The 21,621-nt window shown below is 38.5% G+C and overlaps 2 protein-coding genes across 2 annotated transcripts; one reads left to right on the top strand and one right to left on the bottom strand.

Annotated features, from left to right (window-relative positions):
* Window positions 1-770: 770 nt before the first annotated feature.
* gphra (golgi pH regulator A) lies at window positions 771-7,759 on the top strand. The gene is made up of 14 exons (XM_006788338.3): window positions 771-1,020; window positions 2,251-2,310; window positions 2,428-2,531; window positions 2,615-2,721; window positions 2,804-2,905; window positions 3,104-3,224; window positions 4,385-4,465; window positions 4,558-4,667; window positions 4,855-4,943; window positions 5,974-6,066; window positions 6,215-6,310; window positions 6,753-6,842; window positions 6,934-6,999; window positions 7,387-7,759. The coding sequence occupies exons 1-14, from the start codon at window positions 979-981 to the stop codon at window positions 7,591-7,593; spliced, it is 1,368 nt and encodes a 455-aa protein (XP_006788401.1). The 5' UTR covers window positions 771-978; the 3' UTR covers window positions 7,594-7,759.
* A 1,763-nt stretch (window positions 7,760-9,522) lies between these two features.
* pdzk1 (PDZ domain containing 1) lies at window positions 9,523-14,351 on the bottom strand. The gene is made up of 8 exons (XM_006788337.3): window positions 14,293-14,351; window positions 13,179-13,388; window positions 12,851-13,064; window positions 11,740-12,072; window positions 11,459-11,655; window positions 11,154-11,378; window positions 10,741-11,070; window positions 9,523-10,031 (listed from the first exon to the last, which is right to left on the bottom strand). Exons 2-8 carry the CDS (start codon window positions 13,383-13,385, stop codon window positions 9,978-9,980), a joined length of 1,560 nt encoding a protein of 519 aa, XP_006788400.1. The 5' UTR covers window positions 13,386-13,388; window positions 14,293-14,351; the 3' UTR covers window positions 9,523-9,977.
* Between the last annotated feature and the right edge of the window lie 7,270 nt (window positions 14,352-21,621).

The raw sequence follows: 21,621 nt of genomic DNA, 5'->3' as shown, positions 1-21,621 counted from the left end.
AATACACATTATATTAAATTAGAAGTTTGAGTAAAACATATTCATTTAACGCTTTCATTGGAACTTTGGGTAAAACCTCATAGGGTGACGTCAGAAAACATAACTATTTTTCAAACTACTCTAAGGCTGAGTGAATGAAGTAATACATATATAAATACTAAATACATAAATCGTATTCATTAAACGGCTTCCTTTAGGGATCTCCAGTGTCCTCCATCTCACCCTATCCCAAAGATCCTCCTGTGTCGCATCCCTCTGCATGTCCTCCTTCACAACTTCTATTGACTTTGCTGAGATCTTCTTCTTCGTCTCCTGCCTGTCAACTCCATCTACAGTTAGCATACTTTTCCCAGTATTTCCACTATCCCTCCACTGCACACGTCCAACCTAAAACCATCCCAGTCTTGCTTCTCTAATTTTGTCCCCATGTATTAAAAAGTGAATGAATGATTAAATAAATGATATTTACAAATAATTCACAATTTATTTGAAAAAGATTAAAAAATTTAACGCTATGGTTGAATACAGTTTTTATCAACTTTATTGAAGTAAAGAAAAGTAAGAAGTGCGTTTTTGTTGCGCTTATTTATTTATTTTTACGCCTACGTTTTTACATATGGAAAAAACAACAATTGTCAAATAAATTACATTTCTACATTAAATGTAAATAATATAGCCACGTTCACGGTTTGCTACAAAATGAAAACCATATTTTATGGCGAAATATATTTTTTGTTTTTGACGTCATAACTGTGAGACGGAAGTGTATTTGGAGGAGTCATCTCGGTGACGTCCCTTCGCGGGCAGTTGCTTTAAGATGACAGTTTAATAACAGTTGCTCCAAATATGCGCTTCTTAACGACATAACGAATAATTTGCATTCAGTTCGGAGAGTTTCTATCATGTCAGCGTGAGCGGAAGCTGTGCTCGACCCAGTTACACATGCTCAGTTAGTTTTCGACGCACTAAACTGTCATCATGTCGTTTCTAGTGGACTCAGTCATTATGTTCACCTCACAGGTAATGCTGAGCTGGAAGAGTCGACTGGTTGTAACTTGTGTTTAAGTTCGTACGCACGGACATGCAGTGACAGGTCTAAGCTTTGACTCTCAAGTGTATCCTCCCAATATCACACCGAAAACGCCTTTTGAAGACTGTTAGCTTGGTGCTAGTTTACAGATGTTACACACCTTGCTAAATATCGAGTTGTGGTTGTAAATAACTTCATTTAACAGAAGAATAACAACAACAAGTTGTTGTCTTACCTAAGCACAAGCGCCTTTACTAAAATGTAAGCTTTCAGAGTACAATTTGAGAATGTTTACATCCCTTGAGTACTTTAATGTGTATTTGCTCTACATGGTGATTTTAACAAAAGAACATTCAGGCTGTTTCCTAGTGAATTGCGAGGATCGACATACAGTAGGTTTGCTGTGCAGGAGAACTTGTGGATTATGTAGTTTCATAAACTACAAATAGGTTTAGCTGAGTTTCGTCAGCTTCACACTTGTGAATGTTGGATTTCCTTGTTGCAGAATGAATGCTTGTTTTGTAAGGTGGGTGGAACCCCATTACCGATGTTGTGCCAAAAACTGATTTCCAATGTTTCTATGTGTTCTTTAAGTGTAATGTCTTTACTTATATTTGTAAATTAACTTTAGTGAACAGGATTTGTAAAGGGGTTATATATAAACTTTAAAAATTACCAGTTTTTGAAGTATCTTCATAACTCTGTGTTATTGTACCTACATTATAACCAAGCCGGTCCCTTTTGGACACTTGAAATATGTTTACATAACTATTGTTATATATGTTGTAATTTCTGCTGTCCTCTTGGTCAGATTATGCTTTTTTTTAAGTGTTTTTTTTTTCTTACTTGATAAATAAAGGATTTATGTAAGTCACAAGCCAAAACCTGATTTTGATCTGATCTTGTGACAGGAATGTTGAGGCTCAGGATGACTTGGCATATAAAAACAGTTTTTGGCAGACGATCACTTTTTGGCACAACACCTGATTGCAAATAGGTGATAAGCATTTTTGGTGCAGGGCTGCAAATTGGGAAAGAGAACTGGAACCGCCATTGATCCCAGTGATCCCACAGCTTACTGGACATTTTCATAGCCAGTAAGCTGTGATAATGTGAGAATTAGCTAGTGAACGGGCACCTATACCAGAAACCTGAAGCTGAAGACATGCTTTCGTATTTAACTTAAGCGCATATTTATTCGAAAAAATTATTCCACACAGGTTCTGTTCTTTGGATTCGGCTGGTTGTTCTTTATGCGGCAGCTGTTCAAAGACTATGAGGTACAGTGTCTTTACTTACAAATTATCACCAGGATGGATAATAATAAATCTAATAAGAAAAATGTACTGGTTTAGGTTGCGTTGTAATTAATTAAATGTGTTTTTGTTTGTGTGCAGGTGCGGCACTATGTTGTCCAGGTGGTTTTCTCTGTCACCTTTGCTTTTTCATGCACGATGTTTGAGCTTATTATCTTTGAGATTCTGGGTGCCTTAAGCAGCAGGTTGGTGTATTTTCTGTGAGATTTTAGTGTGTTTTGTTGCTTACAGTCAATGAAAGACGTGAGCCTTTATGTGTTTGCAACAGTTCCAGGTATTTCCACTGGAAGCTGAATCTCTACGTGATTCTGCTGGTTCTAATCTTTGTGGTGCCTTTCTACATTGGTTATTTTGTTGTCAGCAACATCCGCCTATGTAAGTTCGCCACTTTTGCCCACTAAAAAATCTGATTTTATCACTTAAAGTTTTCTAAACTGTTTGACATCTCTCGGAGCAGTGCAGAGACAGCGGCTTCTTTTCGCCTGTATGGTGTGGTTTACCTTCATGTATTTCTTCTGGAAGTTGGGAGATCCATTCCCCATCTTGAGCCCGAAACATGGTGAGTGCACATAGCTCACTTTATTTTCCACCAGTCACTTTTATGTTCTCACACTGCATAGAGTATTTCAAACATTATAATTTTTTTTAAAATACAGAGGTCCCATCTCTAATATTGTACTTTGGAAAGAGTGTTGAACGGCAAGCGAAGAGTTGTGATGCTTCAGTCTGATGCTTTGTGGTGGGGGGGTTGTGTTAGGGATTTTATCCATTGAGCAGCTAATCAGTCGTGTTGGTGTGATCGGAGTCACTCTCATGGCTTTGCTGTCTGGGTTTGGTGCCGTCAACTGTCCCTACACCTACATGTCCTACTTCCTCAGGTAAGCTCCACTGTGGGTGTATTCTGACATCACTTTCAGCTATGCTATGTGAAACAGAAAGGCTTAAAATTAGGTAAATACAACCTCTGTTAAACAACAGCATATGATGCATTACACAGTGTCATGATTTATTTAACAAAGATGGATGAATCCAGAAGCACGTTTGAAAAACTAAGCCCACCCTTACTGCTTCCATAGGAATTAAGAGGGAAAGTAACAGCCAGGTGGTGATAATCAAATGCATTTGATTAAGCGATCATCAGCAGATCAGTTTGCTGGTCTGGAGCATTCAGGTGTGTATTAAAACAGTGCCAAGGAGGAAAGATATCTGCAGTGATCTTACAGAAACAACTGTCACTGCCTGTCAATCTGGGAAGGGTTATATAACTGTCATTTACAGCAGGAAACATTATTCTTAAAGGAAGACATTTAAGACAGCTGCCAATCGTTCCAGAAGTAAACATCCCAACAAAGTCACCTCAAGGTCAGACCGTGAGATGCTCAGAGAAACACCAAGAGCTATATCTCAGATTCTACTGAAGAATTGTGGTTGGTTTGGAGGGTTTTCAGAAAGCCTCTTTGCTCTAAAAGGAACGTGGCAACATGAGTTTGGTTTGTATGTGAAGAAACCACAAGACGTCTTTGGAGTGGAGATGTTTGGTCATATTGAACAGCGTCATGTGTAGCAGAAACTAAACAGAGCATATTAGTACAAAAGCCTCATACTCGTACTCAGCATAGGAGACCCACTCCCTATCGATCAGTCTCACAAATGTGTGGGTTTGATAAACTGGGAAACGGTTAACTGAGGTTATTGCTGTTACAATGGTTTCAAAAACTGTTGCATCATGGTGTATACTTAGTTTTTCACACTGCTTCTATGGTTTTGTCTTAGTTTTGTGAAATAGTGACACAGTGTAACATGTCACATTATGGTTTGTTCTTAAATAATTTTAGAGCCTGCTAGCCAGATGACTTTATTATTATAATATCCTGATGATTGAAAGAGGCTGTACATTGTTTTTACTATGACTGTAATCATGCATTATATTAATCTGAGTCTCACTGATTATCATACTCACTTTTATCTTTTTTTCATGGCAGAACTCAAACAAAGGATGACACTGCCTTTATGCTTTGTGCTTTTGTTGCGTTCATAGAAATGTAACAGACAGTGACATCCTTGCTCTGGAGAGACGGCTGCTTCAGACTATGGACATGATTGTCAGCAAAAAGAAACGGTAAGAAAAGACTTTTTGTTTTTTCTTAAACTACAAAAACGTATTTGTGTCGCACTTGATAGATTTTTTTTTTTTAAAAACTATTTTTAAAGAATTGCTATGACCCGGAGGCAGATGTACCAGCGTGGGGAAGACCAGTACAAACAGACAGGATTCTGGGGCATGATCAAGAGTGTCACCTCTACACAAACGGGCAGTGAAAGTATCCTTTATGCTTATAATGAATAAAACTTGACACACGGGGTTGCCACAGCAGTTTTACGCGGTGCAACATGACGGGATTCGTGTCTTATTTGAAGCCTAATTTCTGTGATTTTTCAGCTGTTACTGAATATCTCCATTTTAAGTAGGCTTAAATATTTGTAGTCATCCTTGACTTCTTTCTCCAGACCTCTCTCTGGTCCAGCAGGAGGTTGACGCTCTTGAGGAGTTGAGTCGGCAGCTTTTTCTTGAGACTGTAGACCTCCAAGCCACTAAGGTAACAAGTGTGCATGTGTGATCACACGCACACTTTGCTGTGGACTTTGGAGACCATCTCTAATTTATTTTATATATTTTTAAAATTCCTCATCTATAACAAGTTGAACATCCCATCTCAGTTGTGATTTCTGTTCTTTTGATTAGAACCCAACCGATTTATCAGTGGGCCACTAGTATGATCTGATACTAGCTATTTGCTGCTGTATCTGTATTGGCACTTGCAACAGCTGATTGACTGACTATACAAGAGAGGAGAAACACCCTTCAATCTTGCTACAACTGTTGATGCTGCATCATTTGCCCACCAGAGGGCACTCTCCAACCACTCTGGTGGGAACATGCATATTGGGAACTGATCTAGGTAGATTTGGGCAGAACTTGAGCAAGTAAATTAATAACTACCCATAACAAATGGAGTCAGTGAGTCTGCCAATGTATTGGAATATCTTATTTTTTACACCAGCAAATATCTGTCTGGAATATTAGCTGGACTCTTGCTGAAACCAGGTCCAGTATTCAGGTCCCTTTTCACTCTTGTTTATTCTTCAGTAAGTATCAAGTAAAGAATTCAGGTCATGTTATGACTTAATAGCTGTTCAGCTTTCATCATCATTACTCTGTTAAGCTTAGTTATTGATCTGTAACATATCAGGGTCCCTATAACATAATACTAGCATGAGTCCCTAGCATGATGTGAACCATTTACATTGCCTGTCCACCATATAGAGGATTACACCACTACTCCTTGTAAAATGCTGATTCTAAAATGTTAATAACGTGGCAAGTGTGGTTGTTATTTTTGTGATTTAAGCAGGTAAGGTTTAGTCTGAAGCACAAAGCGACATGCATGCTTGTGTTTTCCACAGAAACCATTGTTTAATTGAATGTTTTGATTAAATCCAAGAGGACTCTGACACCATAACAGCATAACCTTTATAGACACATTTATTTATACACACTACGCCCTTTTCTTGTATGTAGGGTAAATGATTTGCAAATTTTTTAACACCACCTTTCTTTATCTGCAGGAGCGAATTGAGTACTCAAAGACATTCCAAGGAAAATACTTTAACTTCCTTGGCTACTTCTTTTCCATCTACTGTGTGTGGAAAATCTTCATGGTGAGAATATTCACATAATGTACTCTGGCTTTGTTTTTGTTTTTTTTCCATTCATAATGACATACATAGCTTTGGTTACATAATAAGTGTTACTGTGTGTCTTTATTGCACTAGATGTAATAAAATGTTATTCTTCTTGTAATCATAGGCCACTATAAACATAGTGTTTGATAGAGTGGGAAAGACGGATCCAGTGACGAGGGGCATTGAAATTACGGTGAACTACCTGGGCATTCAGTTTGATGTAAGACACACACCCATGCACTCACAAACACAAAGCTGTGTTTCAATTAGTTCATAAGACTCAACCCAAACATAAACAATACTTGTCTTACCTTAATGTTTAAAAATGAAATCTTTTTTACTGAAATTTCACGTTATGGGGCCTTTTTTTGTTCTCCAGACACGTCTTCATAATTTAGCTGTGTAAATATGTCCCCATAACAGGAGTAATACACAAGACCTGCAGCAATGTCATATGTCATGTAGACTTGTTTTCTGCAAGAACTCTGATCATGCTCATTATTGTTTTGAGTTCTCACAGTTCACAATTAAAGATCCTTGGAGTCACTTTTGAATTTAAAAGAATAAATGGCTACAAAATAAAATCTTTTATTTGTTTTTGCCTACACTATTTCTCACGCCACTGTTTTTCTTATTGATTTTTTGTCTTTCTCACTTTTCAGGTCAAGTTTTGGTCCCAACACATTTCTTTCATCTTGGTGGGAATAATCATCGTCACGTCGATACGTGGCTTACTCATCACCCTCACCAAGGTAAAGCTGTCACTTCATAAGGTCTTTTAAGGCAGTTCATCTTGATCCTCATGATCAGTTTAATGAAACATTTTCTGCTGCTTATTTTTAGTTTTTCTACGCAATATCAAGCAGCAAGTCTTCCAATGTCATTGTGCTTGTCCTCGCTCAGATCATGGTGAGTGTGTCTGCCTTACGCCTATGTTTTTAAGAAAACCTGCAGCCTACAAATGACCGTGAATCTGAATCTTTGTTGTCATTGTAGCAATGAAACTGAGGCGCAATTCTCTCTGTGCAAAAAAGAAAAAAAACCCACACAGTTCCTCAATAAAATGTAAATTAAAAATATATAGAAAAATATGTCTATAAACATCAAACACAATTGTTTCCATGTTGCACTAGCCTCCACTTGCCGGTGTTGATTTAAATACCAGCAATAACCTGTGGCTGTAAACATGAGACTGAGTTGTAAGATTGTAAACACTGCATAACAAGTTATACTGAATCAAATTGTCTGTAACTGCACTTTGGCAATCAGAAGTTTCTGTGCATCTCAATCCAATAGGGGATGTATTTCGTGTCATCTGTGCTGCTGATGCGTATGAGCATGCCACTGGAGTATCGCTCCATCGTGACAGAGGTTCTGGGAGAGCTGCAGTTCAACTTCTATCACCGCTGGTTTGATGTCATCTTCCTGGTCAGCGCTTTGTCCAGCATCCTCTTCCTTTATCTGGCCCACAAGCAGGCACCAGAAAAACACATGGCACTCTGATCTCCTGAAGTACATCACCTCTCTTTGGACTCGTGATGCATGGGCTAACTTTTAAATTTGGAATTTAGAGATATCCAAAATTACATTTTTTATATGTATATGTTGGACATATTTACCTGGACTGCCTTTTCCTGAATCAGGAATGGTGGATTTTGGGGAATAAGTTTTGGGGCGCAGAGAACAACTTTGAACTTGGACTCTCTTGAAATTAAAGTATTTACAGAACATCATTATTAGGTTTTTTGATTTTCTATTTGAAAATACAAACACTGTTTCATTTGTTTACTACATTCTTTTCTTTCTTCATTGTCATGATTGGAGCTGACCTGGGGCCTGTTCACCATATGTCAGTGAACGTTTCAGCTGGATGAAATTGTAAATGGTTTGGTTTAAGGCCACATTTTTCACCATCTTGGATTATTTGCCACAGCAGCATACTAAGACCACACCTACTCCTTTTACTTTATTGTAAATTACCATCCATCGATTATGCATATACCATATTCAGGGTCGCTGCAGGCTTTGCCAGCTGTCTTAGGTGAGAGGCTGAGTACATGCTGGACAGGCGGCCAGTCTATCACAGGGCTAACGCAAAGTGGCAAACAGCCATTTAGAACTATCAGTTAGCTGTCAGTACCTGGAAAAACCCACGCAACCAGGGAAATCATGCACACTCCACTCAGAAGGGCCTCGGCGACCTGGTGGATTTGACCTTGCTGTAAGGGAAAAGTGCTTACCGTTGCACCACCATGCTTTCTGTTAATTATAAATGACATAAAGATTAAATTTCAAACGGCAGATCACTGCACAACCCTGGCTGCATGGTACACTGATGATACCAGGAGCGTTTAAAGTGGGGAGAATGATGCGTGATTGTCACGATCCTCGAGTGTACTCTGAGTCGTTGCTGTTAGGGAGATACCACTTTAGTTGGGAGGGAATAATAAATATAATGTATTACTACCACATATTTGCAAACCAAGGTGTGATTTCTTGTCCTTGTCCTTTTAAATAATTATGAAGAAAATATTTTTGAATATGCAATAACAAGAATATCCAGTGAGTTAACTTTACCTTTTAAAAATAAAAAACACTGATAGAACGTGCCAGTTTTTCAAAGAAGGAGAAGGCCACCTGCTATACTCTGGAAAATCAGCTGATAAATATTTTGGTGGACAGGCTGACTTTTCCAGCTGGGTTCAAGTCAGACCCAGCTGATCTTCTCTCGGTTGAATATATATATTTTATTAATTTCCCCCTTTTCACATTTGCTTTGAAAGTAGGTTAGCATTTACCCATTTGAATTTACTGTATTTTCCTTTTTTTGTTTCAGCTCCTTGGAGTGCAGCTTGCTTGATCAGAATATTTGAAAAGCTCATTAATCGGACAATGGACACATATATATTTGACATTTAAATATCTTTACCTTTTGGGTTTCTTTTTTCCTCATGTTTTAGTATGAAAGCACATTTGAAGGATTTAATTTCAGCAGTAGAAGGATTTTTTCATGACATATAATTTTAGATCCCTCACTTGTTTTTGCTGCTTTTATGCTCATCTACCAGAACCTCTTGCTCCACTGGGGTCAGACTTTGTGGTCTCTCACTCCTCTAATCACAGAGTGTGCACAAATCATTTTCTTTTATCAGTAAACATCCACATTTAATAACCATGCGAGGCCAAAATCTTCTCGAATGACACAAGCTGCCTCCGTCCTTGGATGTTTCTTTTTTTCTTCCAAAGAAAAGATCAAATTGCCGCTTGTGATCCACATTCTGAAGTGGCTGCAAGTTTTGACAAATATACCGTTTTTAGCTGCCAACAAAAAGACATTCATGAAGTTGGTCTTTTTTCAGATCACACCTTTGTTTATTCGTGTTTCGACTTTTATTAAACTTTTCATTTATTTATAAATCAGACAGCAAATTAAATTTTAAATATTTCGAACATTTATTAAAAGCAGGAGAAAAAAAGAATACATTAAAGGTTGCAGTGTTTACTGGCAGTATTAATATTGTGTTCATTCTCAGAGCTGTGCTAGTCATAGTAGGAAGGATATTACTCATCTCCGCAAACACACTCATCAAAAGGCAGCTCAAAGGATCGTTGGGCAAACGTTCCTGAAATTTCGCGATATTCACAAAGATGTTTTTGTTCTCAGCCATGTCATACAGTTGAAGCAGCTACTCTGCGATGATTCAGATTTTGACAGTAAGTTTGAAGTCTTCACTTCACGTTCTATTGTTTCTGTCAACTTAAAAAAAATCTTTTGATATTAAGTCTTTGTGAGAAGCCAAGCTGACTGGTTAAAATAAACAGAAGAAAAAGAAACAGATCAACATCAAATTAGGCCAAATCAGGAGAGGGGTCCTTCAGGTCGCTCCTCACAATCTCTCATCAATGCTTTCTGTAGACGAAGATGATGACACAGATGAGTTCTAAATAAGAGAAAACACAGACGTTATTAAGGACAATGAGCTTTTTTCCTGTATGTTTTTAGTTCAGGGATGATTGAGAAAAGGTGATGAGAGATATTTTATCAAGCAAATGAAAATACTATAACCAAGGCCAAAATTCTGCGGTTATAGTATGAGCAGATTTAATGTTTACTATGCTCCTGATCCTAGTTTGGTGTGTTAGCATGCAAACAGCAGCCACAGAGTACAGCTGACGATGATGGGAATGACGTTTTTTAAAGGCATTTGGTCATCATCAGTGTCAGATAAATGTTACAGTTCATTCTTTGTCTTGTCTTCCTTACAGCAGATGGCTGCCATTCCCCGAGCCTGGTTCTGCTAGATGTTTCTTCCTGTTAAAAGTTCTTTTTTCTTCACATCTTTGCCAAATGCTTGCTCATAGGGGTTTGTTTGATTGTTGGGCTTTTCTCTGCATTATTGTAGAGTCTTTACCTTACAGTGCCTCGAGGCAACTGTTGTTTAGTGCTATATAAATAAAACTGAATTGAATTCTGAGGAAAAGATAGATGTCTGAACAAGTTTCCTCTCATCCAGTCATCGAATTATTTACACCAAACCTTGTAAACCTCGCCGTGGCACTAAAAGGAAACCCAGGGGCTCCTCAGAGTCAGTATGATTTATTCTCTGGGGACTATGAATGTTTTCAAAACAATTAAAAACTACTTCTCACCCTCTGTCTTTCTGGTTCAGTCGGGGTTGTAGGTCTTGCTTCCTCCTCTTCCTCCAGTCTCTCCCTCTTGCTGGCTTCTGGAGTTTTTGCACTGTGGACTTGAGCGTAAGATGTTTCCCCGAGAAGCTGGCGTGTGATAGGCACTCCTTGAGCTTTGAGCTCATCATAGACGCTCTTTTTAGTCACCAACATTTCCAGATAATTCCCACTGCCTTGGATAATCTTCACCACGTCATCATGATGGCTCTGCTCTACATTCACCCCGTTCACCTCAACCACAATGTCATCATCCTCCATGCCTACCTTGTCAGCTACTCCACCCTTCACCACCTGGAACACAGTGTGTCTTATCACTTATCAGTTGTGCTTAAAGTATCAATGGTCAAATTTTGGACATTATTTTTAAGCCTTACATTTTGAAGGTAATGGCCGCACACTCCCTGGATGCTATTTAGATGAAAGCCAAAGCCATCTGAGGTCTTCTCCAGTTTACACAGTTTAGGCCTGAGTTCCTCTTTCCTCTCTGCAGCAGGCGTGCTTGATCTTGTAGGAATGGGTAAATTAACAGCTTCTGTGTAACTGGGTGGTGAGTTGGAATCATTCATCTCCTCCAAGAAAAGCAGAGGAGAAACTTTCCCCTGTAAATGATACAACATGATATAATTTAGACCACCTACAGGGATTACTTAACAGACAAGATGTTAGCGCCCTGGCTCACCAGCTTATACACTTGGTCTGTGTCTTTGTCCACTACTAGGAGGCAACATTTGTTGCCACTCTGCTTGATCCTGTCTACCACCTCCTCATGGCGGCAGCTCTCCACATCTCTGCCATCCACAGCAACCAGCCTGTCCATTTCCTTCAGGCGCGCTTTTTCTGCTGAACTGCCTCTCTCTATGTCCCTGATGAAGTGTCCTGCATGGAGTCATGGAGCACATTATTAAAATGCAGCCTTCTTTGGACAGTATAATCTACAAAACATAGTCATTATAATCATGCCTGCTTGATTGGGCTCCTCTCTAAGGGTGAAGCCGTATCCATCAGATCCTTTGGTTATGTTGATGTTGCGTGGTTCTCGAGGGAGGCACTTTGTTGTGGCTAACCACGAGCCAATCTTTGCATGAGTCTTCTGATAGAACTTGTCTGTTTCCTCGTCGACCAGTAGGAACATGACATGGCTGCCTGCCCGTTTAATTTTGTCCACTGCTCCTTCGTGTGTGATGTTTTCTACGTTTTCCCCGTTGATCTCCACCAGACGGTCATTGAGTCTGACCCCTGCCCTTTCAGCTGTGCCTCCTGGGGTCACTTCTGTCATGAAAAGTCCACGCTCACCTAGATATGATGATAAAAAAAGGAATTTTTTTTTTAAACATAATTGAACAGTTTTCTTGATAGTTCTCTACAGACTAAAAAGAAAAAAGTCATCCCTTTTAGTTGAACCAAATCCTAATTTTAATTTGTGATAGTATTTTTTTTTCTATTACTACTGAAATACCTTTCAAAGATAAGTGCACAGAAAACACTGCAACAAGTTAGATATAAAGTCCGGGTCTGAAAAGTGAAATCTTTGCAAAGGTCTTTAAATCTTCATGCTGGAAGGTGACTCCCAAAGCAAATCACATAAAAGTCTATAATGAATGAGCATGGTTGTCTAACTATTTCTGTGACTGGAATATAACAGACTGTTGTCCGTACCAGGGTGAATCCTCTTGCCTGAGGACAGCAAGGATAGGCTCATGCACAGCCTTAACTGGATAAGTGGAATAAAATAGATAGCTGGACAGAAGTCTGTAATGATACTTAAGCTCCCTTAAACACTATCATGATTAGTTCTGGTTTTAGCCACTATTTTCAAGCCTTATTGACTACTAAACATATGAGGCATTAGGAAATGCTCTATTAGCAAATAAATACGCTTTTAGCTGGAACTTATGAACCACTGTAAGTGTCATATAAATGGGTACTTCCAAAGTTAAGCCATTTGAGTTTAGCAAATCTAAACTTCCACTGTCCAGCGTCAAATGGCTTTTATTACTATAAATTGTCCTCCTATGGCCTTTTTTATTCTAACACTTACTCAGAATTGGGAGTCCCTGCATCCTCTCCTTACCTTCAACTGAGCGAATAGAAAACCCAAAGCTTGAGCTGGACTTAACCAAGTAGCAGAGTTTGGGTTTTGGACTATGTTTTTCCACTCCATTGGCAACTGGCTTGCTTCCAGGGTTGGAAAGGTTTACTCCCTGGGCTTTTGCTTGCTTGTAGGAGGATTCATCGAGAATGTGAAATGTGACAGATGTTCCACTGTTTTTCACCAGGTCCACCACCTGTCCAGGAAAAAAAGAAGAAGATCTAAGAAAAGATGCTTGCCACAGCAGAACTGGTCTAAGAGTTGTTATTGATTTGATTAATGCACTGCAGTATTTCTACATCCTGCTCACTTCAGAATGCGAACATTCATCGACAAATGTTCCATTGACCCGGAGGATGCGGTCTCCGTCTTTCATGCCAGCCAGCTCAGCTGGACCTCCCATTTCCAAGCAGCGGATCAGGTGACCCTCCTCGCCATTCTCCACCCTCAGATAGAAGCCAAATGTCTGTTTTGGTTTCTTGGATAGGGTAAACACCCGTGGCTTGTACCCAGCCATGTCCTAACAAAAAAGGTGAAAAGCACACACGTGACAATCACAGTGGTAAAGTCATAACATTAAATACACCTGTCACTACTAATGCTTGACTTACAGGCATATCTTTTTTTTTTAAACACCTCCTGCCACCCTCCCTATTGTTACTGCCTCTGGTCTTTTAAATATATAAATAGAGTAGAAACTATTACTGGACCTTAAGGACCAGTAGGAGAGTTGCTTCAGATCAATAATCTTACAGTTAACCTTTCATGCTGGGTTTGTAACAGAAGTTAATGGTTAATAGCAAACATAGCTGACAGTGGTGATGACTCTCCATAAAAAAGCAGCTTGGACTTTGAATGAACAATAAGAACGTCTGCTGCAATTCTTGCTGGATTGTTATTCCCATACAGGAAGGTCTGTGTTTGCACATGTACTGGCTTATTTATTCAGCCATTTCATGTACCTTAATAAACAAAAAATGGCAAAAAAAACCAACAACTTTATTTAAGCAGGCAGGTTAGAATAATTTTTTTGTTTGTATTCCTTATACCTTTACATTTTGTTTTTACCTGTTCTAGATTTAAGTGTATAGAATTTATGTTTGCACTGAATGCAATCTTAAAGCGTCATCTTAAAGATCACATTGTTTATAGATCCGGTATCTAATTAATAAGAGCCCTGAGATTACAAATTTATGTCTATAATCTCAATAATATCTTGTGTCAGTTTACTATAACACAAGCAACACAGCTCACCCTCAAGAAACACTCATCCTCAAGACAAGACAACATTTTCCATTATTCTTAAAATGAATTTATAAGATAGCATAGATCTAGTTTTGAATGTGACATTGAAAAATTTTAACTAACTACACGATCTCTGAAAAATTACATACAGCGTAGTTGAGTGTTTATAATATACTCACCAGCCTGTCTCTCCTGGCGTCTGAATCTCAAAGGAGAGCTCACCTGTTACTGTTTAGCTGTTATCTATGTATCTTTAACCTGTCTACCTCCTCCTTCCCACCCCTTTTCCTTCCCCCTTCAGGGACTTTGACAGGCCAAAGGTTAGCCTAAAGGCTGAGTTATTTAACAGTTTCTAGGCTCACAAATATCTGCAGAGGCATTACAAGGTGGGCAGTCAGCTGTTTAGTGGTCAAAGGTACAAAATGCAGGTGGCAAAAAAACAATGTAGAATCATTGCAGCACACACAGTTATTACAGCATTGTGAAATTTGAGTTATAATCACTAACACAGTATTGTGAAATGACTATAAAAATGCTTAATTTAACTGCATAATTTAATTTTTACTTGAAAGAAAAAAAATGATGGGTAACTTTAGAATTACCTAAATTGTGTTATTCTAGCAAAAAGGTCAATAAATTTGCATGAAATAGTACTTAAAAAGCCATTTCATGTAATGTAAATATAATCACTAGAGATGAGGATCAAGAGCTGGTTCTTTTAGAGAACCTGTTCCCAGTTGTTCAGTTACTTTGAGTTTTGAGTTTGAGTTTTGAGTTTGCCCGCCTATCGAGCCCACTTATCGGTTTCATTTGCACTTGTGCTAATAAGCTAATTTCAGTTTGTGTCCTGGAGGAGGAAATTTGTTTTTACAGTTTCTACAGTGTGGATATGAACATTTTGCTTATAGTTTGGACAAAAGGAGGAGAGCCCAGTGTTTAAGTGCAAACTGCATCCAGGACAGAACACAACTTCTGCTCTTTGCAAGCACCTGCACAAACAGTATGCTAACGCTAAGTTAGCCAAGAACCCAGAGTGATGTTAAAGCTGAGTGAATGCCGGCCCCATTACAGCAGCCTGACCTTGAAGTTCAACAGGTAATAAAGCCAGTGATGAGCAATCAAGCTGCAGCTTCCCTTGCTGTTCATGTTTCTAACATAGAATCACTATGATGATCGCTTTAAAGTCTTTTTGTGCGGATTTTCATCTTTGCTTTATGCTGTCAGCTTTGTGTTCATACCTAAATATTAAGAAAGAGAAAGATCACACGTGTGTCCTCATTAGGATAAGTTAGTGTGTGGAAATGCAACCTACAGGATTATTTTGTTAAATAGTATTTATGAAACAAGGAGTTTCAGGTCATTTTAATGAGTAACATGAAAGTTACTTAATAGTGTAACAAATTACTTTCCCCTGGGAGTAATTAAGTAGTGTACTGCATTACTTTTAATTATTGTGTTCTGTGTAATTTGTGCAATACATTACTTTTTATGAGTAATGCTCCCAGAACTGATCACAACAAATAGAGGAAATACCTACAACAGGCACAAACACTTGTATGCAATTAATTTGCATAAATGTAATGTCTTTGATATGGTGCTTAGGGATGGCAGTGACTTTCAAAGTGGAGCCAATGAGAAGCCAATGAGAATCAATAAAAGAACTGATAAGGGACAGAATCTATAAATATGGACAATGAAATCGGAATTGCTAAGTTCTTATCAATACACGTCCCTGATAATTACCCATGTGGGTGTTCCTCTTACATTTACACACCTCAAAGCTGCAGTGTTTGCATTATGGCACATTCAATCCAGTCTCATTCAACAAATGTGTCATAAACTCCACCCTCAAGGTCATAATGTTCAAATCTAATTCTAATGGTTTTATTGTGATGATATGGTGTCTTTTGATACATGCAGTACTACACAAATGTCTTGAGCAACACTTCCTTTTTTTCTAAAAAAAATGTAGACTATATCTAGTAATTTAATGAAATAAAAAAGAAAAAAAGTATACAATGCTAAACAGACAGGGTTTTTCTATCTAGGTACAGTATGCTTATACTGCAATGTTAGTGTGTTTGGGATCATTGTCATACTGAAAAATGTGGCTTTTGTTATGCAAATGGTATTGCATGGTGAATCAAAATCTGAGCGTATTTTTCTGTGTGTGTAATTCCATCAATTTTGACAACATCCCCAACACTATGGGCCTCCAATATGTTTTACAGATGGCTGCAGTCACTCGCCTTTGTTCCTTTTTCCTGACCTCTTCTGTAAATACTGATGGTGATTGAAAAATCAAGAATTTAAAATTTGGAGTCATCACTCCATTATACCTTATTCCACCTGTTTTTAGTTCATTTCCTATGTAATTTGGCGTACCTCAGCTTTTTCCTCAATAATTCCTTCTTGACAGCCACTGAGATAATTTATGGTGAGGCTTCATTGAACATTATGTGGATCAACTGAAGGTCCAGAGTCATGTCTCAAGTCCTTTGTTAGGTCTTTGCTTTGATGGTTTTCTGTTTCATAGCCACATGACTTTCAAATATTGTTATCTGCTGCAGATAGTTTTTTAGCCCAGTGTCCAGTTTCCTCAATTTTTGTAAGGACACACTGCACACCATGCTGAAATATACCAAGTTTTTAGGTAATAGCTCTATGGGAATTACCTTGTTGGTGCAAAAATAGTATTTTATGCCTATCAAACAGCTTTTTTTTTCATAGATTCAACGAAAGAAATGGAAAGCAGCCTTTGTCCAAAGAAAAACTTGGACAACTGTTGATCAAGCCACTATAAAATCTTTTAATACATCCGGCTCACTGGAAGCAAAATATTAAGAAATTGTGGGCCAGTACCATAATGAAGAGACAGACCAACACCGGACTAGCTATCCATTCTATCAATGGTACAGTTGGTCTAACTTAGATACTTGTATAAAATAATGTGTCCAGGAAGTTTTCTCCCACTAGCATTCATTGATTACTTAAAAGTCTAAGACCCAGAGGTTAATTGGTCTTGTTTTCCAAGAAACAGCTTCACAAATTCCACCTTAGTGTCACCACTGGTTAAAAATTCCCCTCTGTACTGCTTTCCCACATCAATACTTAAAATGGTAAGGATAAAATGTTGACTTGGCTGGTCTTCTAACAGGTGGATTAATGGGGGTCATTAATTTTTTTAGTAAAGATCTTTGTGGTGTAAAAAAATTCAAGATAGGGTTGGTCGCAGTTTTAATGTTTGTTGTTAACCTGGTCGTAACTCTGGATGTAAAAAGCAGTTATACGATGGCACAAAGGTGACAACCAAGGCAAAATCTGCAAAAGAAAAGTTTTATTCATTACCGAACTGGTGTCTGCAGCAAGATTTTGTTGTCAATATCTTTTTAAATGTTTTATTGTATGCTACTCAGAATTTGGTTCTGGTAGTGTCCTCTCTTTCTCAAGGCCTCTGGGGAGGCCACAAAGTAGATTTTAATTCCTCTCCGTGTCTTTGAACAGAAATTATTTCAGCCCTGAGTAGACGGTCAAAATAAATATGAGTGCTGTGGACTGCCAATGATGAGACTGCGCAATATAACAAAGGAACTTTTATAGCCGCGCTTTATGCAAATGATGTCCTGACATGTTCAGATTTTTAGAGATACTTAACAATGTATTATTTTATTTGAAATAATGAGAGTTACCTTGTGTATGTCATGCTGAAAGGAAATAATTACTTTAGAGTCCCAAAATTACATTAATTTGTATGCACAGAACCAAACTGCCTCTGGCAAGTTCATCTTCTAAAACAATCTCTAGATATATTTATTTAATTTGCATAAATGCAGAAAGAAATCCTGAGTCACACTTGGATGGTGATATTAAAACTTCCACACATGTATGAGATCCAAATATCTCGCCAGGTAATATCCATAAAGGTGTGTATCCCTTAAAAAAATAAAATACAAGGTCTCATTTCCAGCTTACATCTTTACTATAACATAACCTATGTATCCGACATCTAACAAGCACATCTGGTTGAAAACCCTTTTCGTCAATGCTTTGTACTGGCATCAGTCTCCCTCCCCCCAATATAATTTTCCTCCTTTTTTTTTGGCACACTGCTACCTTTAATAGTGCATTACCACCAACAACAGTAATGTATATTGACTGATGTGCAGACCTGCTGGTGGAAAGATGTATGGATATCCATTACCATCCTTCACAGTCCACAGAAATGTGAATCACATCACTCCACGCTTTTACTGTATGGATATAATTGTTGGTGCAATGCTAGAGCACTTACCTTTAACAATAAACTGAATTATGTGTATTCAATACCTTCCACCTCTTGTACAGTAAATGGTAACAAAGTAGACACTGCTGCTGTTTTGTTTTCATCTATTGTTGAAAGCTCATTTTACTGGGAATAAACTATTCCAAGGATTCCCCTCATGGCACTAACATTGTTTTAGCTGGTTTGGTCCTAACATCACTCGGGATCAATGTCTCACTGCACCCGTGAGAAGCAAATGAAGGATCATATTAGTGTCATATTAGTGAGGTTTGCATTACTGATCTAATGCTTCTCGTTTGTATGTCTACAATATTTGTGATTTAAGCAAGTTATTTTGAAGAAGCCTCGGTTACACGAAGTCATTTTCCCTGGGGGTTCCTGGAACCAATTTTGAGAGCCAGTGCTTTAGTAAATACTATACTGATGTAAAAAGTATGACGAGGTCTGTTTGTGACAACCTGGTGCGACCGACAACAGGAAATGGCAAAATTTGTGCTGGAGACTTCAATCTTTCTGCCTGTGCACCTGAACACTCAGATACCCAGTAGGGGTGTACGTACCTCCTGACCAGGCACTTATTACTGCTGATGGGTTGGCACCGATTATAACTCTCTCTCACACACACACACACGCACACACACTACCAGTTTGGAGCCATATTTGAACAATCGATCTCAAGGGTTTAGGAGCCACAACCTGAGGGGAGATGAGTGGAAAGAGACTGAAATCCGTTTCAGCTTGGCTTAGTGCTGATGCGTTCATAATCCATTAGCTCTTGTCATCACCTTGAATTTGCCAGAAAAAACCCCCCAAAAAACACACAAACTTTGTCTTTTTGTGATGATTGGATTTTCCAAAGAAGCTGTTATTATTGAATATGGAACATAATGTCATATATTTTAAATATAGCTATACAAGAATATACAAAATATGCATTTATTATTTAAACAAAAGTCATAGACATCAGCCTCAAAGTGCCACCCAAGAAGTGGTTGCCTCCAACCTGTCCTAATCAGCAGGGACGCGTCGGTAATCAACATGTCATGCCAGTATGCGATTACGATGCCCAACGGGGAGCACTATTCTCTGTCTTCATTCTGATTGGCATCCTCACATGGCTTGTTTATCTGGGCTAAGTGGCAGTGCACATGACCTGCCCTAGCCAGCTAATTAGACCAGGAGAAAGATTAGAGATGGGCTGCTTGTAATAATATCCCCCTCCATTTTTTCTGGAAATCATTTGAGTGTTCAGGGGGCAAACAGTGGCTTCCCAGTAATAACACCCTTCAGAGAACAGTGACATTTTAACCTAACAAATGTGCAAGTGGCATTGAAAACACAGTGTCTGTTACCTTTTAGGGAAAAAAAGTAGACATGTAATGTGTCCAGACTCAAGGCAGATACTACTGTATATCCATATTTCATCCTTAGTTCAGGAAAATATAATGATGAAACTGAAGAACTTGACTTAAAAATAGCATCTATCACCAAAAACATTCTGTCATTTAACAATATTGTTATTTAAAGACATCAAATCATATTGACACACTGCCTGAGGGCACAGACACATGCGCTTTAGATTTTTTTTTTTTTTTTAGCAAAGATATGAATCTGCATACAAAAGAATAAAAGAAGAGAGACAAAAAGAGACCAAAGTAGAATCAAAAGATGGTAAAAATAAAAATGAAAACCACGCACTCTCCCACTCTCCAGTTTGTTCTTTTCAGAAATGATGAAGAGCACTCGATACACGATGTTACTGCAGAAGTACAGCTAGGTATACAGTAGTAATGGGCACAAGCATTTTCAAGCCATGGGAGCAACAAGTACCTCATCAAAAAAAGAGGGCAAGACCATCATGTGACAGTAAATTCATGAGCCCAAAGTTCAGTTTTAGGTGTGACATTAGGTCGGTCTGCCAAAACCATTCTCCTGAAGCGTTAGGCAGCTTCCAGTGTGGGTAGGATGAGTGTACAGGCAATAAAAGAGGTAAAGGCCAAGACATTTAAGGCATTTAGTTTTTCCAGAATCCTCTAAGGGCGGCAGGGTGTTATGGTGGTCAGCACTGTTGCCTCACAGCAAGAAGATCGTGGGTTCCAGGCCAATGCCTTTCTGTGTGGAGACTGTATGTTCTTCCTGTGTCTGCATGAGTCCTCCCCAGGTAATCTAGTTTCCTCCCACATGTTCATTCTTTCATAAAAGTGGTTATTTGTTACATAACATCTCAACACATGGAAAAATAAGCAGTCACAAGTGCCATTCAGTTTTACTTTCAGAGGATTGAACTCAGCCAGAGAAAGAATCTAAGTGATGGCGATTTATGGTGGCAAAAAACTTCCAAAAGAAATGCACATTCATAACAAAAAGGAGTTCTTAAGAGAGCACAGGAAGCATCAACAGACAGTGAAACAAATATGGGTGAAATAACACAAGCAGGAACCAGAACACGATCACCCAATACTGAAACAAGAAACCGACAGTGACAGAGATGGTGGGAAAATGGTTAAAAAAAATAGTGGCACAGCAAATTCAACAGAATAACCAGGATCAGGACCAAACAAAAGCTTTTACTGAGATTTCAACTGTACTATCAGTTCTGCCAGAATAACCAGTGTGGGTGTTTTGTCACTTCTTTCCACAGATGACTGTTAACAGAATAGATCTCGAGTGTTTCTCAAATGTTCAAGTCAGACGAATAAAACTGCTTCTGCTGGGGGAAGGCTTGAAGCTGAAATGGTTAAAAGAAACTGCTGGTAGCAAATAAATCAAGTCACACACAGAGAGGGTTCTACATCAACCATAAATGCTGATGAGGAGCAATTAAGTGAGTAATCAAATGAGTGCAGATGAAAATATTACAACACATACAGCCAGAGGGCAGGTGGCATGGCAAAAAAAAAAAAGCAAAATAAGTATGCAGAAAACCTATTAGGCATTTCTTAATAACATAAGATATAATTAGTCAGTTCAAGTGAAGGGGTTAAAGACATAATGATGATGATTTTGATAATCATGCACCAGATATTATAGGGAGGAAGTCTATCACACAAGCGTTTAGAAACTGCACTGATATATTCTGCAGCTCAAACCTTTGTTAGTCAAGAGAGATTTGCAACAAGATGACCGAAAATCCGCTCAGACCTGCCACATGGGGGCGGTGGCGTGCACGTAAAAACCACAAAACCGCCTACAGTCCGTCAACACTTGAATAAGGTGAAAACGTCCT

The sequence above is a fragment of the Neolamprologus brichardi genome, chromosome 16 (genome assembly GCF_056152115.1).
Source record: "Neolamprologus brichardi isolate AB-2024 chromosome 16, ASM5615211v1, whole genome shotgun sequence".
Classification (NCBI taxonomy): Eukaryota; Metazoa; Chordata; class Actinopteri; order Cichliformes; family Cichlidae; genus Neolamprologus; species Neolamprologus brichardi.
Note: the sequence above shows the minus strand (reverse complement) of the source record. Positions and strands in the feature narration are given on the sequence as shown.

Bases quoted from the DNA above. Each gene is read 5' to 3' on its own strand.
- gphra (XM_006788338.3), top strand. From the start codon at position 979: ATGTCGTTTCTAGTGGACTCAGTCATTATGTTCACCTCACAG. The intron at 2,532-2,614 runs GTTGGTGTATTT...TGTTTGCAACAG, and splicing joins CTGGGTGCCTTAAGCAGCAG to TTCCAGGTATTTCCACTGGA. The intron at 6,843-6,933 runs GTAAAGCTGTCA...GCTTATTTTTAG, and splicing joins TACTCATCACCCTCACCAAG to TTTTTCTACGCAATATCAAG.
- pdzk1 (XM_006788337.3), bottom strand. From the start codon at position 13,385: ATGGCTGGGTACAAGCCACGGGTGTTTACCCTATCCAAGAAACCAAAA. The intron at 12,073-12,850 runs GTAAGGAGAGGA...CATCATATCTAG, and splicing joins TTCTATTCGCTCAGTTGAAG to GTGAGCGTGGACTTTTCATG. The intron at 10,032-10,740 runs GTGAGAAGTAGT...TCTCTTATTTAG, and splicing joins CTGAACCAGAAAGACAGAGG to AACTCATCTGTGTCATCATC.